We start from the raw sequence: 17,356 nt of genomic DNA on the forward strand, positions 1-17,356 counted from the left end.
CTATGTGGATGATCGCTATGTGGATGATCGCTATGTGGATGATCGCTATGTGGATGATCGCTATGTGGATGATCGCTATGTGGATGATCACTATGTGGGTGATCGCTATGTGGATGATCGCTATGTGGATGATCGCTATGTGGATGATCGCTATGTGGGTGATCGCTATGTGGGTGATCGCTATGTGGATGATCGCTATGTGGGTGATCGCTATGTGGATGATCGCTATGTGGGTGATCACTATGTGGATGATCGCTATGTGGGTGATCGCTATGTGGGTGATCGCTATGTGGGTGATCGCTATGTGGGTGATCGCTATGTGGGTGATCGCTATGTGGATGATCGCTATGTGGGTGATCGCCACATGTAGATACATGTGGTTGTGTAGTATGTCATACTTGTATCATATGTGTTGTATGTATGTATGTATGCATGCATGCCTGTATCGTATGTGTGTGTGTAATTACCTAAGTGTAGTTACAGGATGAGAGCTACGCTCGTGGTGTCCCGTCTTCCCAGCACTCTTTGTCATATAACGCTTTGTGTAGTTACAGTTTCAAGTTTACAATACACAGTTTTCAAATTTACAGTAGTTTGTGTGTGTAGTTACAGGATCGGAGCTACGCTCGTGGTGTCCCGTCTTCCCAGCACTCTTTGTCGTATATAACGCTTTGAAACTACTGACGGTTTTGGCCTCCACCACCTTCTCACTTAGCTTGTTCCAACCCTCTACCACTCTGTTTGCGAAAGTAAACTTTTTAATATTTTTTCGGCACCTTTGTTTCCTTAGCATGAATCTGTGACCTCTTAATCGTGAAGTTGCTGGTTTCAGGAATTCCTCTTTGTCAATTATGTCGATTCCTGTTAGTATTTTGTAAGCAGTGATCATATATCACCCCTTTTTCTTCTATCTTCTAGTTTTAGCATGTTTAACGTCCTCCATAAAGTCTCTCCTCCCAACTCCTGTTTTTCAGTTCCAGAAGCCATTTTGTTACATGCCTTTGCACCTTTTCCAGTTTATGTGGTTATCTTGAGATGATTTCGGGGCTTTTTAGTGTCCCCGCGGCCCGGTCCTTGACCAGGCCTCCACCCCCAGGAAGCAGCCCGTGACAGCTGACTAACACCCAGGTACCTATTTACTGCTAGGTAACAGGGGCATTCAGGGTGAAAGAAACTTTGCCCATTTGTTTCTGCCTCGTGCGGGAATCGAACCCGCGCCACAGAATTACGAGTCCTGCGCGCTATCCACCAGGCTACGAGGCCCCTAATATGCTTCATGATATTTGGGCACCATAAAACTGCTGCATATTTCGTCATCATCAAGGCAAATGGGGGAGACCTTCGACAAGCCGCCGGCTTCCTGTCCTCGTCGAGCCCACTAGGGTTATTGGCCCTCATGTAATATCAGTCAAAATATATATTCATGTCTATCTTATGTTGTGTGTATATATGTATTCATGCCGGAATCGTATGTGTTGTGTGTATACATGTATCCATGCCTGTATGTAATGTGTACTTACCTAGTTACCTAGTTGTACTCACCTATTTGTGCTAGCGGGGGTTGAGCTCTGGCTCTTTGGTCCCGCCTTTCAACCGTCAATCTACTGGTGTACAGATTCCTGAGCTTCTCGAGCTCTATGATTTCTACATTTGAAACTGTATGGAGTCAGCCTCCACCACATCACTGCCTAATGCATTCCATTTACTAACTACTCTGACACTGAAAACGTTCTTTCGAATGTCTGTGGCTCATTTGGGTACTCAGCTTCCACCTGTGTCCCCTTGTGCGTGTACCACCAGTGTTAAATAGTCCATCCTTGTCTACCCTGTCAATTCCCCTGAAAATTTTGTATGTAGTGATCATGTCTCCCAGAGCTCTTCTGTCTTCCAGCGACGTGAGGTGCATCTCACGCAGCCTTTCCTCGTAACTCATGCCTCTTAGTTCTGGGACTAGCCTAGTGGCATACCTCTGAACTTTTTCCAGCTTCGTCTTGTGCTTGACAAGGTACGGGCTCCATGCTGGGGCCGCATACTCGAAGATTGGTCTTACATACGTGGTATACAAGGTTCTGAAGGATTCCTTACACAGGTTTCAGAAAGCAGTTCTGATACCAGCCTCGCATACGCCGCCGATGTTATTCTTTTGATGTGGGCTTCAGGAGACAGGTTTGGCCTGATATCAACTCCTAGATCTTTCTCTCTGTCCGTTTTGTGAAGGATTTCATCTCCCATCCGGTATCCACTGTCTGGCCTCCTATTTCCTCCGCCTAGTTTCATTAGCTTACATTTACTTGGGCTGAACTTTAGTGGCCATTTGTTGGACCATTCCTTCAGTTTGTCTAGGTCATCGTGTAGCCTCATACTATCCTCATCTTTCTTGATCCTCATGATTTTTGCATCATCAGCAAACACTAAGAGGAACGAGTCTATTCCGTTTTCAAAATCATTTACGTATATCAGAAACAGTATAGGTCCAAGGACTGATCCCTGTGGTACTCCACTTGTGACGCTTCGCCACTCCGAGACCTCACCCCTCACAGTGACTCGCTGTCTTCTGTTGATTAGGTACTCCCTTACCCAGTGGAGTACCTTCCCTTTCACTCCTGCCTGCATCTCCAGCTTGTGCACTAGTCTCTTTTGTGCAACCCGTTCTCGCAAATTCGTAAAGTCAATATTGACTTATTAACTACGTGCATAGGTGATATACTAAACATAATAGATACCCTTAAAAAGATTCATAGAAAACACCGAACTTACCTAACCTTGTTAGTATCTTAAGATAAGCATCTTATTGCTTCGTAATTACAATTATTACTTAACCTATACCTATTATAGGTTAGGTAATAATTGTAATTACGAAGCAATAAGATGCTTATCTTAACATACTAAGTAGGTTAGGTAAGGTCGGTGTTTTCTATGAATCTTTTTAAGGGTATCTATTATGTTAAGTATGTCACCTATGCACATATTTAATAAGTCAATATTGACTTATTAAATTTGCGAGAACGGGTTGTTTTATGGTACTGTGTCGAATGCTTTCTGGCAGTCCAGAAATATGCTGTCTGCCCAGCCCCCTCTCTCTCCCGCCTAATTTTTGTCGCCTGGTCGTAGAACTCAATTAAACCTGTTAGGCATGATTTGCCATCTCTGAACCCATGCTGATGTTGTGCTACAAAGTTCTTTCGCTCCAGTGTATATGTGCATTCATGCCTGTATCGCATTTGTTGTGTGTATATATGTATCCATGCCAGTATCGTATGTGTTGAGTGTATATATGTATTCATGCCTGTCTCTGAATGAGACATGTCAAACAGAACCAAATGGTATCCTTAAATACAAATTGCTAAACATTATTGGGCTTTATTGGAGTGTAATGCATTGTATCTCATGTGACAGAGTCAAACAACAATTGTATCTCGCTACCGAATATGTGAAACAAATATGGATATGTTTATGAGAGAAACAATGATAAAAGACACGCATTTATAATACTACTACTACTAATAATAATATTAATAATAATTTTAATAAAAATACTACTAATAAAAACAATAAATGATAATTTATTGCCAAATTATACATAAGAATATTACACTTGGATTCAATAATTTCTACATATTGACCAGGGGCCAGATTCACGAAAGCATTTACGAACCTGTACATCTTTTCTCAATCTTTGGCGGCTTTGTTTCCAATTACTAAACAGTTAATGAGCTCCGAAGCACCAGGAGGCTGTTTATAACAATAACAACTGTTGAATGGCAAGTTTTCATGCTTGTAAACTGTTTAATAAATGTAACCAAAGCCGTCAAAGATTGAGGAAAGATGTACACGTTCGCAAGTGCTTGCGTAACTGCTTCGTGAATCTGGCCCCAGGTCTGTATGTACATTTAAACGTCCACAAATACGAAAGGCGTTCCGGGCATAATCTAAAATCAAACAGATTGTTCAAAGGTTTGATGAGATAGACATTAATAAACAAAACGTTTAGGGTTTCTGATGCCACACTGATAACATTATGCAAATCAGCAACTTTAGTAATAATCAACTTCAGAGAGTAAACAATTTTTTTAACATGGTCAGTAAACAAGTGGTGTAACACGGCGAGTAAACAAGTGGTCTCACACGGCGAGTAATGAAGTGGTCTCACACGGCGAGTAATGAAGTGGTCTCACACGGCGAGTAATGAAGTGGTCTCACACGGCGAGTAATGAAGTGGTCTCACACGGCGAGTAATGAAGTGGTCTCACACAGCGAGTAATGAAGTGGTCTCACACAGCGAGTAATGAAGTGGTCTCACACAGCGAGTAATGAAGTGGTCTCACACAGCGAGTAATGAAGTGGTCTCACACAGCGAGTAATGAAGTGGTCTCACACAGCGAGTAATGAAGTGGTCTCACACAGCGAGTAATGAAGTGGTCTCACACAGCGAGTAATGAAGTGGTCTCACACAGCGAGTAATCAAGTAGTCTCACACAGCGAGTAATCAAGTGGTCTCACACAGCGAGTAATGAAGTGGTCTCACACAGCGAGTAATGAAGTGGTCTCACACAGCGAGTAATCAAGTGGTGAACTACGGCGAGTAATCAAGTGGTGAACTACGGCGAGTAATCAAGTGGTGAACTACGGCGAGTAATCAAGTGGTGAACTACGGCGAGTAATCAAGTGGTGTAACACGGGTGAGTAATCAAGTGGTCCAGCCAGAAAGCAGTAGGCGTTAAAGCGCTTTGCCAATTTGCATCAGCTGGAATACCTCATTTTTCAACGTCGGAGGTTTTGTTACTTTAATGAAACCCAGAAGACACACACACACACACACACACACACACACACACACACACACACACACAATGAGACCGAATGATAAAGGTGGTATTCATGAGCGAAATCACGAAAGAGGAACTGTTAGCAAGGAAGAGCCGTCTAGCAAATGTACAGAAGTTCAAAAAAGTATTCCTGCAGAGGGATATGACAAGGGAAGAGAGAAAGCAGGCAGCAGATGCGAGGAAGGAGCGCAGGGAGAGAGAAAGGACTCAGAGAACCACAACCCGGAACCCTACAATCCCAGAGGGGAGTGGGGAATCCTCCTCAAACAGTGCAACAGCCACAGGGAGTGGGGCACCACCCCCACATTCTACCCAACAGACACCCAACCTGCCCCATCCCCTGTCAGCCCCCACTAAGTACCCACCTAGGGCACCCTCCCCCCACCCACCCCCTCCTCCCAATCACCCCCCCTCCTCCCACTCACCCCTCTTCCCAGGACCTCCCTTCTCCCCCAGCTCCCAAGCCCTCCCTTCTACCACATGCCTTCCCATCTCTCTCACCCCCAAGCCCTCCGTTCTCCCCCGCCCCCCTAAGCCCTCCACTCTCCCCGATCCCCACCTAAGTCTTTCCCTCTCCACCACGCCCCTAAACCCTCCCCTCTTCCTCACCCACCTCAGCCCTCCTTTTCCCCCCCACGCCCCCCAAGCCCCCCCATCTCCCCTATCCCCCAAAGCCTCTCCTCCCCCATGCTCCCCCAACCCTCCCTCTCTCACCCCCCAACCCTCTCCCTTTCACTCTCCCCCCAATCCTTCCCCCTCTCACTCTACCCCCTTACCCTCCCCCCCTCACCCCCCTACCCTTCCCCTCTCCCCCCACCCAAGCCCTCCCTCCTCCACCAGTTTCCCAATACCAGCTCCCACTCACCCCAGATCCCACAGGTCCCCCTCAGAGGAGAAGCAGAAGAGAGTCAGTTTCAGGGTGATGTACTGGAACATAGCTGGGATCACTAGCAAGACAAGTGAACTAAGGGAAAGAGCACAAGAAGTGAACCCAGATGTAATCGGACTCACTTAAACAAAACTCTCTGGAATCATAATGAATGCCGTGTTTCCCCAGGAGTACACAGTAATAAGGAAAGAGAGGGAAGGTAGGGGAGGAGGCAGAGTGGCCCTACTCATGATAAAGGAATGGAGTTTTAAGGAGATGGCTATCCCGGGCTGTGAGGGGGTTCAAAGACTACATAGCAGGCACCATGACAATGTGAGGACCAAGAATAGTAGTAGCAGTAATATACAACCCTCCACCAAATGAGAGAAGACCCAGTCAGGAGTATGAAAACAACAACATGGCAGTTGAGATATATACAAGAGTTGTTACATTCTTGTACAGCCACTAGTACGCATAGCGTTTCGGGCAGGTCCCTGGAATACGATCCCCTGCCGCGAAGAATCGTTTTTTCATCCAAGTACACATTTTACTGTTGCGTTAAACAGAGGCTACAGTTAAGGATTTGCGCCCAGTAAATCCTCCCCGGCCAGGATACGAACCCATGACATAGCGCTCGCGGAACGCCAGGCGAGTGTCTTACCACTACACCACGGAGATATCTAGTCAAGCATAAGACTAAACTGGAAAACGTTCATAGGTTTGCCACCAGACTAGTACCCGTAGTCTGGTGTCAAACTTTTCGAAGTTTGTCAAAAGTCCGAAGTTTTTCTAGCATGGACTTACTGAAGACCATGCTAGAAAAATTTGCTAACCTCTCCCTCAATGAATGCCAGTGGAAACAAGTCACTCTTCCTGTCAGGCTCGGTGGCTTGGGTGTCCACACTACCACCCAAATTGCTGTCCCAGCCTTCCTGTCTTCCTCCTCAGCATCAGATGACCTGGTTAAGGAAATTCCACCTGACACCCTGAGTGATGTAGCGGGGATACGGGACACTACACGGAAGACGACACGAAATGGGGTGCCATGGCAGACCCAGCACTCAGACCAGCCATGCTGAAAGCCAAGGAACAATCCAGCAGGGACAGCCCCATTGTAGACAAAGAAGCCACAGCTTTGCTGGAGGCAGCAACAACCCCCAGTGATCATGTACGCCTCACAGCTGTGCAGGCTCCCCATGCTGGGGACTTCCTTTTGGCAGTCCCCATGCCTGCGACAGGCACACGTCTTGATCCGCAGGAGCTCCGTATTGCAGTCGCTCTCCGCCTTGCTGCCCCTATCCACACTGTTCATAGGTGTATTTGCGGCGAGGCAGATGCTGACGAATATGGATTGCATGGCCTGCACTGTGGAAAATCTGGTGGTTGGCACACTAGACACGACGAAGTCAATGACATCATTAAAAGAAGCCTTGCCTCTGCTCAATGTCCAGCAGAGAGAGAGCCCTGCAACCTACTGAACAGTGACTCTGTTAGCTTTGCCGGCCGACCAGATGGAATCACACAGCACCTGTGGAAGGGTGGCAGACAGTTGGCGTGGGACTATACTTGCATATCCACCCTGGCAACCACATACATCAACCTCTCTGCCGGCACAGCAGGAGCCGGGGTGACACGCAGATAAAGATGCAAGTCAGCCAAGTACAGGGAATTAGATAATCGGTACAACTTCGTTCCATATTATATATATATATATATATATATATATATATATATATATATATATATATATATATATATATATATATATATATATTTTGGTAGCAGTCTTTCCTGTAGACATATTTTATTAAATATGACCGAAAAAGTAAGATTAATAATTCTAACACGAATTTTCTCAATCTTTCGTACATTATGCTTCACTGTTGGAGGTAAATCAAAAATCACTTCTCCAAAATTCATTTTTATTTCTAGTCTGACGCGACACGGGCGCGTTTCGTAAAACTTATTACATTTTCAAAGACTTCACAAATACACAACTGATTAGAACTTGCATTTCCCTGATTTTATATCTACATTTGAGTGAGGTGGGAAGGGTGATGTGGCATTACATTTGAGTGAGGTGGGAAGGATGATGTGGCATTAGAGGATATTAATAGGGTATTAAAAGTATCAACACAAGACAGAACACGAAACAATGGATATTGAATAGAAGTGTTTGTAGAAAGCCTATTGGTCCATATTTCTTGATGCTTCTATATTGGAGCGGAGTCTTGAGGTGGGTAGAATATAGTTGTGCAATAATTGGCTGTTGATTGCTGGTGTTGACTTCTTGATGTGTAGTGCCTCGCAAACGTCAAGCCGCCTGCTATCGCTGTATCTATCGATGATTTCTGTGTTGTTTACTAGGATTTCTCTGGCGATGGTTTGGTTATGGGAAGAGATTATATGTTCCTTAATGGAGCCCTGTTGTTTATGCATCGTTAAACGCCTAGAAAGAGATGTTGTTGTCTTGCCTATATACTGGGTTTTTTGGAGCTTACAGTCCCCAAGTGGGCATTTGAAGGCATAGACGACGTGAGTCTCTTTTAAAGCGTTCTGTTTCGTGTCTGGAGAGTTTCTCATGAGTAGGCTGGCCGTTTTTCTGGTTTTATAGTAAATCGTCAGTTGTATCCTCTGATTTTTGTCTGTAGGGATAACGTTTCTATTAACAATATCTTTCAGGACCCTTTCCTCTGTTTTATGAGCTGTGGAAAAGAAGTTCCTGTAAAATAGTCTAATAGGGGGTATAGGTGTTGTGTTAGTTGTCTCTTCGGAGGTTGCATGGCTTTTCACTTTCCTTCTTATGATGTCTTCGATGAAACCATTGGAGAAGCCGTTATTGACTAGAACCTGCCTTACCCTACAGAGTTCTTCGTCGACTTGCTTCCATTCTGAGCTGTGGCTGAGAGCACGGTCGACGTATGCGTTAACAACACTCCTCTTGTACCTGTCAGGGCAGTCGCTGTTGGCATTTAGGCACATTCCTATGTTTGTTTCCTTTGTGTAGACTGCAGTGTGGAAACCTCCGCCCTTTTCCATGACTGTTACATCTAGAAAAGGCAGCTTCCCATCCTTTTCCGTCTCGTAAGTGAAACGCAGCACGGAACTCTGCTCAAATGCCTCCTTCAGCTCCTGCAGATGTCTGACATCAGGTACCTGTGTAAAAATGTCGTCAACATACCTGCAGTATATGGCCGGTTTCAAGTTCATGTCGACTAAGACTTTTTGCTCGATGGTACCCATGTAGAAGTTTGCAAACAGGACACCTAGGGGAGAACCCATAGCGACCCCATCTACTTGCTTATACATATGCCCATCCGGGCTCAAGAAGGGTGCCTCTTTAGTACAAGCTTGGAGTAGTTTCCTCAGAATACTTTCTGGCATGTCAAGAGGAGTACAGGCTGGATCACGATACACTCTGTCGGCTATCATTCCGAATGTGCCTAAATGCCAACAGCGACTGCCCTGACAGGTACAAGAGGAGTGTTGTTAACGCATACGTCGACCGTGCTCTCAGCCACAGCTCAGAATGGAAGCAAGTCGACGAAGAACTCTGTAGGGTAAGGCAGGTTCTAGTCAATAACGGCTTCTCCAATGGTTTCATCGAAGACATCATAAGAAGGAAAGTGAAAAGCCATGCAACCTCCGAAGAGACGACTAACACAACACCTATACCCCCTATTAGACTATTTTACAGGAACTTCTTTTCCACAGCTCATAAAACAGAGGAAAGGGTCCTGAAAGATATTGTTAATAGAAACGTTATCCCTACAGACAAAAATCAGAGGATACAACTGACGATTTACTATAAAACCAGAAAAACGGCCAGCCTACTCATGAGAAACTCTCCAGACACGAAACAGAACGCTTTAAAAGAGACTAACGTCGTCTATGCCTTCAAATGCCCACTTGGGGACTGTAAGCTCCAAAAAACCCAGTATATAGGCAAGACAACAACATCTCTTTCTAGGCGTTTAACGATGCATAAACAACAGGGCTCCATTAAGGAACATATAATCTCTTCCCATAACCAAACCATCGCCAGAGAAATCCTAGTAAACAACACAGAAATCATCGATAGATACAGCGATAGCAGGCGGCTTGACGTTTGCGAGGCACTACACATCAAGAAGTCAACACCAGCAATCAACAGCCAATTATTGCACAACTATATTCTACCCACCTCAAGACTCCGCTTCAATATAGAAGCATCAAGAAATATGGACCAATAGGCTTTCTACAAACACTTCTATTCAATATCCATTGTTTCGTGTTCTGTCTTGTGTTGATACTTTTAATACCCTATTAATATCCTCTAATGCCACATCATCCTTCCCACCTCACTCAAATGTAATGCCACATCACCCTTCCCACCTCACTCAAATGTAGATATAAAATCAGGGAAACGCAAGTTCTAATCAGTTGTGTATTTGTGAAGTCTTTGAAAATGTAATAAGTTTTACGAAACGCGCCCGTGTCGCGTCAGACTAGAAATAAAAATGAATTTTGGAGAAGTGATTTTTGATTTACCTCCAACAGTGAAGCATAATGTACGAAAGATTGAGAAAATTCGTGTTAGAATTATTAATCTTACTTTTTCGGTCATATTTAATAAAATATATATATATATATATATATATATATATATATATTGTGACGATAATCTCCTTCAAGAGATTGAGCCTGCTCTTCCCTCCTAAGTTCGTCGCTATACATCCCTATACAACTAATATGGAAGGAATATCCAACAAGTACAACACCCAGGTTTGCCAGAGAGCAAACGTATTCAGCACCAGGAACACCTGCTCCGCCTCCACCACTCGAACCACCAAACTACCTGTCCGTCGCCTGCTCATCGCTGATTGGCCGGTGGTCAGTCGCGCCTGCTCCTCCACCGCCACACTACCTGATGTCTGGGGCCGCCACGACCTGCAGACCTCAGAATATCCAGTGCTTTCAACAAGTTAACACGTCTCGTTGGTAGACTAAGCTCTGGCTTATGTGTACTAAGAGAGGTGGCAGCTTAAAGCCAATATTCCTGCACCTATATATCTGATTGTATATTGTTCACTTGTTATTACTCACTTGTCTTAACGTAACTTTTCATTTTGTCATTTGATTATTCTTATTATTTTGATTGATTTTATGTTCCAATTTGTATGTCCATTTTATTCATGCTTTGCTTCTCTAACGTAATTAAAATCTCATTGTTAAATTTACTTGTGTTTTGTGTGTCTTCCCATTACCTTACCACAGACGAAGTTCCAGATTTTCTCTTTTTGTTTCTATATGTGACGAGGCCATACCCCTAGCTTTTGAAACGGCCGAACACCAACGCGTTACCGTCACAATATATATATATATATATATATATATATATATATATATATATATATATATATATATATATATATATATAATATCTTGTTGAATATGACCGTAAAGGTAAGATAAATAATTCTAACACGAATCTTCTCAATATTTCTTACGTTCTTCTTCACTGTCGAGGGTAATTGATAAATTAACTCTCCAAAATTCATTCTTTATTGTGATCTGACGCCTGAACGCGTTTCGTAATGCTTATTACATTTTCAAAGACTTACTTTACACATAAAATACATTCATACTTATACTCGTTTTGGGTGAGGTGACAGAGCTATGCTCGAACACGAATATTTCTTCTCACTTTTATTCTTGTGCAATTAATGTTCTCAGGCGGATTTGTTATGTTGAAGTTTTTGTTTTAATGATGAACAGTAAACAAGTGTATAATGTTCTGCTTCCACATATAGTTCCTAGAGTAGAGGAGGCATATCCACTCTTGAACTGGCGAGTAATATGGGTAAACCTTCATGTTAAATTTATTTAACATGAAGGTATTTTAAAATTATCAAACATGAAGGTGTTTATTTAACATTTATACTATTTTTTATTATTTTATTATTCTATTATTATATTTACTTATTTTATTTGTTTATTTATTATAACATTTATAGCATTTATTAAACATTTACGAAACAAGTTGAAGTATTGGGGCCTCGTAGCCTGGTGGATAGCGCGCAGGACTCGTAATTCTGTGGCGCGGGTTCGATTCCCGCACGAGGCGGAAACAAATAGGCAAAGTTTCTTTCACCCTGAATGTCCCTGTTACCTAGCAGTAAATAGGTACCTGGGAGTTAGTCAGCTGTCACGGGCTGCTTCCTGGGGGTGGAGGCCTGGTCGAGGACCGGGCCGCGGGGACACTAAAGCCCCGAAATCATCTCAAGATAACCTCAAGATTGTATCGCTATATTCATGAGACCCTCCCTACTAATGATAGGTTGTTGATGTTGGGAATTAAGGACAACAATAGGCGAGATCAATGTACTTATATTGAGAATAATAAACATATATTTTATTTCTGTTAGCAGAAAGTTGTTCTTGTGAATGGGTTTACAGACACTCTTAATTAAAGCTTTATGTAAACCAAACATTACTGTGGATTTAATGAGGTTTTTAACGTTTCATATTGGCATAAAATGCAAGAAAATTAAGAATACAATAATTATGCTACTTTCTGATTACATTTTTTGTGTGTGTGGATAGGCAGGCAGGAGGGTTACTGTGTGTGTGGATAGGCAGGCAGGAGGGTTACTGTGTGTGTGGATAGGCAGGCAGGAGGGTTACTGTGTGTGGATAGGCAGGCAGGAGGGTTACTGTGTGTGTGGATAGGCAGGCAGGAGGGTTACTGTGTGTGTGGATAGGCAGGCAGGAGGGTTACTGTGTGTGTGGATAGGCAGGCAGGAGGGTTACTGTGTGTGGATAGGCAGGCAGGAGGGTTACTGTGTGTGGATAGGCAAGCAGGAGGGTTACTGTGTGTGTGGATAGGCAGGCAGGAGGGCTACTGTGTGTGTGGATAGGCAGGCAGGAGGGTTACTGTGTGTGTGGATAGGCAGGCAGGAGGGTTACTGTGTGTGTGGATAGGCAGGCAGGAGGGTTACTGTGTGTGTGGATAGGCAGGCAGGAGGGTTACTGTGTGTGTGGATAGGCAGGCAGGAGGGTTACTGTGTGTGTGGATAGGCAGGCAGGAGGGTTACTGTGTGTGTGGATAGGCAGGCAGGAGGGTTACTGTGTGTGTGGATAGGCAGGCAGGAGGGTTACTGTGTGTGTGGATAGGCAGGCAGGAGGGTTACTGTGTGTGGATAGGCAGGCAGGAGGGTTACTGTGTGTGGATAGGCAGGCAGGCAGGAGGGTTACTGTGTGTGGATAGGCAGGCAGGCAGGAGGGTTACTGTGTGTGGATAGGCAGGCAGGCAGGAGGGTTACTGTGTGTGGATAGGCAGGCAGGCAGGAGGGTTACTGTGTGTGGATAGGCAGGCAGGCAGGAGGGTTACTGTGTGTGGATAGGCAGGCAGGCAGGAGGGTTACTGTGTGTGGATAGGCAGGCAGGCAGGAGGGTTACTGTGTGTGGATAGGCAGGCAGGCAGGAGGGTTACTGTGTGTGGATAGGCAGGCAGGCAGGAGGGTTACTGTGTGTGGATAGGCAGGCAGGCAGGAGGGTTACTGTGTGTGGATAGGCAGGCAGGCAGGAGGGTTACTGTGTGTGGATAGGCAGGCAGGCAGGAGGGTTACTGTGTGTGGATAGGCAGGCAGGAGGGTTACTGTGTGTGGATAGGGAGGCAGGAGGGTTACTGTGTGTGGATAGGGAGGCAGGAGGGTTACTGTGTGTGGATAGGGAGGCAGGAGGGTTACTGTGTGTGGATAGGGAGGCAGGAGGGTTACTGTGTGTGGATAGGGAGGCAGGAGGGTTACTGTGTGTGGATAGGGAGGCAGGAGGGTTACTGTGTGTGGATAGGCAGGCAGGAGGGTTACTGTGTGTGGATAGGGAGGCAGGAGGGTTACTGTGTGTGGATAGGGAGGCAGGAGGGTTACTGTGTGTGGATAGGGAGGCAGGAGGGTTACTGTGTGTGGATAGGGAGGCAGGAGGGTTACTGTGTGTGTGGATAGGCAGGCAGGAGGGTTACTGTGTGTGGATAGGGAGGCAGGAGGGTTACTGTGTGTGGATAGGCAGGCAGGAGGGTTACTGTGTGTGGATTGGGAGGCAGGAGGGTTACTGTGTGTGGATAGGGAGGCAGGAGGGTTACTGTGTGTGGATAGGGAGGCAGGAGGGTTACTGTGTGTGGATAGGCAGGCAGGAGGGTTACTGTGTGTGTGGATAGGCAGGCAGGAGGGTTACTGTGTGTGGATAGGCAGGCAGGAGGGTTACTGTGTGTGGATAGGCAGGCAGGAGGGTTACTGTGTGTGGATAGGGAGGCAGGAGGGTTACTGTGTGTGGATAGGCAGGCAGGAGGGTTACTGTGTGTGTGGATAGGCAGGCAGGAGGGTTACTGTGTGTGGATAGGCAGGCAGGAGGGTTACTGTGTGTGGATAGGCAGGCAGGAGGGTTACTGTGTGTGTGGATAGGCAGGCAGGAGGGTTACTGTGTGTGGATAGGCAGGCAGGAGGGTTACTGTGTGTGGATAGGCAGGCAGGAGGGTTACTGTGTGTGGATAGGCAGGCAGGAGGGTTACTGTGTGTGGATAGGCAGGCAGGAGGGTTACTGTGTGTGGATAGGCAGGCAGGAGGGTTACTGTGTGTGTGGATAGGCAGGCAGGAGGGTTACTGTGTGTGGATAGGCAGGCAGGAGGGTTACTGTGTGTGGATAGGCAGGCAGGAGGGTTACTGTGTGTGGATAGGCAGGCAGGAGGGTTACTGTGTGTGTGGATAGGCAGGCAGGAGGGTTACTGTGTGTGTGGATAGGCAGGCAGGAGGGTTACTGTGTGTGTGGATAGGCAGGCAGGAGGGTTACTGTGTGTGTGGATAGGCAGGCAGGAGGGTTACTGTGTGTGTGGATAGGCAGGCAGGAGGGTTACTGTGTGTGTGGATAGGCAGGCAGGAGGGTTACTGTGTGTGTGGATAGGCAGGCAGGAGGGTTACTGTGTGTGTGGATAGGCAGGCAGGAGGGTTACTGTGTGTGTGGATAGGCAGGCAGGAGGGTTACTGTGTGTGTGGATAGGCAGGCAGGAGGGTTACTGTGTGTGTGGATAGGCAGGCAGGAGGGTTACTGTGTGTGTGGATAGGCAGGCAGGAGGGTTACTGTGTGTGGATAGGCAGGCAGGAGGGTTACTGTGTGTGTGGATAGGCAGGCAGGAGGGTTACTGTGTGTGGATAGGCAGGCAGGAGGGTTACTGTGTGTGTGGATAGGCAGGCAGGAGGGCTACTGTGTGTTGAATTGATGTAAATATGATCTTCATAGTGTATATTATTTAATAAAGAAAAAATAAGCGAGATTCGTGATGCAAACTAAAAAATATATAGAAATACAAACAAATTAATTCTGTATTTAGGAAGACAATATACATCAACTATAATGTACAGTTTAATACAAAAATCAAATCAAATTTTAATTACATTAATTACGTAGCCTAAAAGTTGCAAACGCAAATTTTAGGCTAAGTAAAAGTTAGGCTACTAGCGAAATTAAACGAGACAAGACAAAACAATACACAAATATACCAAAGAACGGTAGAAACAATACAAAACAAACAAAACAGCAACAACTACAGACCACAAAAAACATAGACGACAACAAAAATAAAAAACCGAGTTACAGTGCTACTTACCAACACTATAAGAAAACTTGGGGTAATGGTGACTTACAGTTCGACTTACCGGCATTGTCTGGCTCCCGTGCAAGGTGTTGATGGCGGCCTGGGCCTCCGTGTGGGAGCCGTACTTCACAAACGCGCACCCTGCGGGGGGACACAAACAAACTGTTCAGTTGAACAAATCCACAAGGGCCGTAACGAGGATTCGTACCTAACGTCTGGGGGGAGCATCCCAGACGCTATATGTTCATTTGATGCATCGCGTTATTGGGATTCCTGTGTGTAAGAATGTTCAGTTAGTAGGGCTCTGAGGCCAGATTCACAAAAGCACTTACGAACCTGTACATCTTTTCTCAATCTTTGGCGGCTTTGATCCCAATTATTAAACAGTTAATGAGCTCCGAAGCACCAGGAGGCTGTTTATAACAATAACAACAGTTAATTGGCAAGTTTTCATGCTTGTAAACTGTTCAATAAATGTACCCAAAGTCGTCAAAGATTGAGGAAAGATGAACACGTTCGTAAGTGCTTTCGTGAATCTGGCCCCCTGGCTTGCATCCTCTTGGTACGTGTTGACCAGACCATACACACTAGAAGGTGAAGAGACGACGACGTTTCGGTCCGTCCTGGACCATTCTCAAGATAATCGACTTGAGAATGGTCCAGGACGGAGCGAAACGTCCCTTCACCTTCTAGTGTGTGGTCTGGTCAACATACTTTAGCCACGTTATTGTGACCCATCGCCTGCTCTTGGTACGTGTATATATTAATACTACTACTACTGTTTAACTAGACTATGATGGTCAAATGTCGCCACAAGGAGGGAACTGTAAATAGATTCAATTTTGTTATGATTCCAGTATATGAAGAACAATGCTTGCTAGGAATAATGAAACTGCATAATAGAGACAATGTAATATTAACTTTCAAGACATGCGCAAATAAATCATATGAACTACAAATTGCATAAAATTATTGTGAGGTGCAAATTTAAATGTAAAATTTACAACATGAAATTACATATGAGAGAAATAACTAACCGATTTCCCAGAAAACTCACAGTGGTCAAAGAGCAGCATATTCGTAGATGTAAACTGTAAAATTGCATTAATTTTCGAAGTTTAACCCACTTACAAAAGCTGATGTTTCTCGCTTGCCCCACCAGAAATCGTTTACAATTTAAACCCACTGAATAAATGTGGATTTAAATAAATATAAATAATAAATAAATAAATGTTTATTTAGGTAAGGTACATACATAAAGAGATTTTACAAAGTTTGTTGGATTAATAGATAGAGCTAGTACATACAATGCCTAAAGCCACTATTGAACTATAGTCAAAAGTGGCACAAGCCTATTACATTAAGAACTTTGTCAACTGAAAACTTTTCTCCTGCGCATTCGTTCTCATATTGGTCTTCGAATGCGTGATAGAACTGACGAGTTAGCCAAAATATTTGTATGTAAAGAGGGGAAATGCTCACCATCTTGAACTGCCTCTGAGGAGTCTGAGGGCAGCAATATTCAGGGAACACCAACAAAATCTCGTAGACTTGAGGCAAAGTGAAATTCCCACCAGTTACTCCATCTATCATCATTCTATTATGCAGGAAGAACCCGCACATCTACGGGTCATCCTATAAGGTTAGCAGACTTTTAGACGTTACCAATATAGGCTTAGGTTCGACTACAAGTGCCTCTGGGAGTTTGCACTACCTGCTAATGAGTAATTAGCTTGACTAAGCGTAAAGTCTGTCAGCAAAACTATTAACATATTTTTCGACACTATATAACTGAATGCGAAAACAATTATGAATACAAAAATAATCATACCAATAACGTTCAAGAAATGTACTTCTTAGAGTCCAGGGGCCAGATTCACGAAAGCACTTACGCAAGCACTTACGAACCTGTACATCTTTTCTCAATCTTTGCCGGCTTTGTTTCCAATTATTAAACAGTTAATGAGCTCCGAAGCACCAGGAGGCTGTTTATAACAATAACAGCAGTTGAATGGGAAGTTTTCATGCTTGTAA

At 44.6% G+C, this 17,356-nt stretch overlaps 1 protein-coding gene across 25 annotated transcripts in view; it reads right to left on the bottom strand.

The window, feature by feature from the left end:
• LOC123760896 (CUGBP Elav-like family member 4) overlaps positions 1-17,356 on the bottom strand; it is a 1,099,894-nt gene that overhangs the window by 256,607 nt on the left and 825,931 nt on the right. For 19 of the 25 annotated variants that reach the window (XR_011229373.1, XM_069329176.1, XM_069329212.1 and 16 more), the window contains one exon: positions 15,372-15,463. Coding sequence is in view for 24 of the 25 variants with exons in the window: in XM_069329176.1 (XP_069185277.1) it covers positions 15,372-15,463 (92 nt within the window). In the remaining variant the exon portion in view is untranslated. The remainder of the gene's footprint in view (positions 1-15,371; positions 15,464-17,356) is intronic. The other 6 variants (XM_069329220.1, XM_069329300.1, XM_069329295.1 and 3 more) reach the window with 1 other exon arrangement.

This window comes from Procambarus clarkii, chromosome 3 (assembly GCF_040958095.1).
Source record: "Procambarus clarkii isolate CNS0578487 chromosome 3, FALCON_Pclarkii_2.0, whole genome shotgun sequence".
In the NCBI taxonomy this organism is placed as follows: Eukaryota; Metazoa; Arthropoda; class Malacostraca; order Decapoda; family Cambaridae; genus Procambarus; species Procambarus clarkii.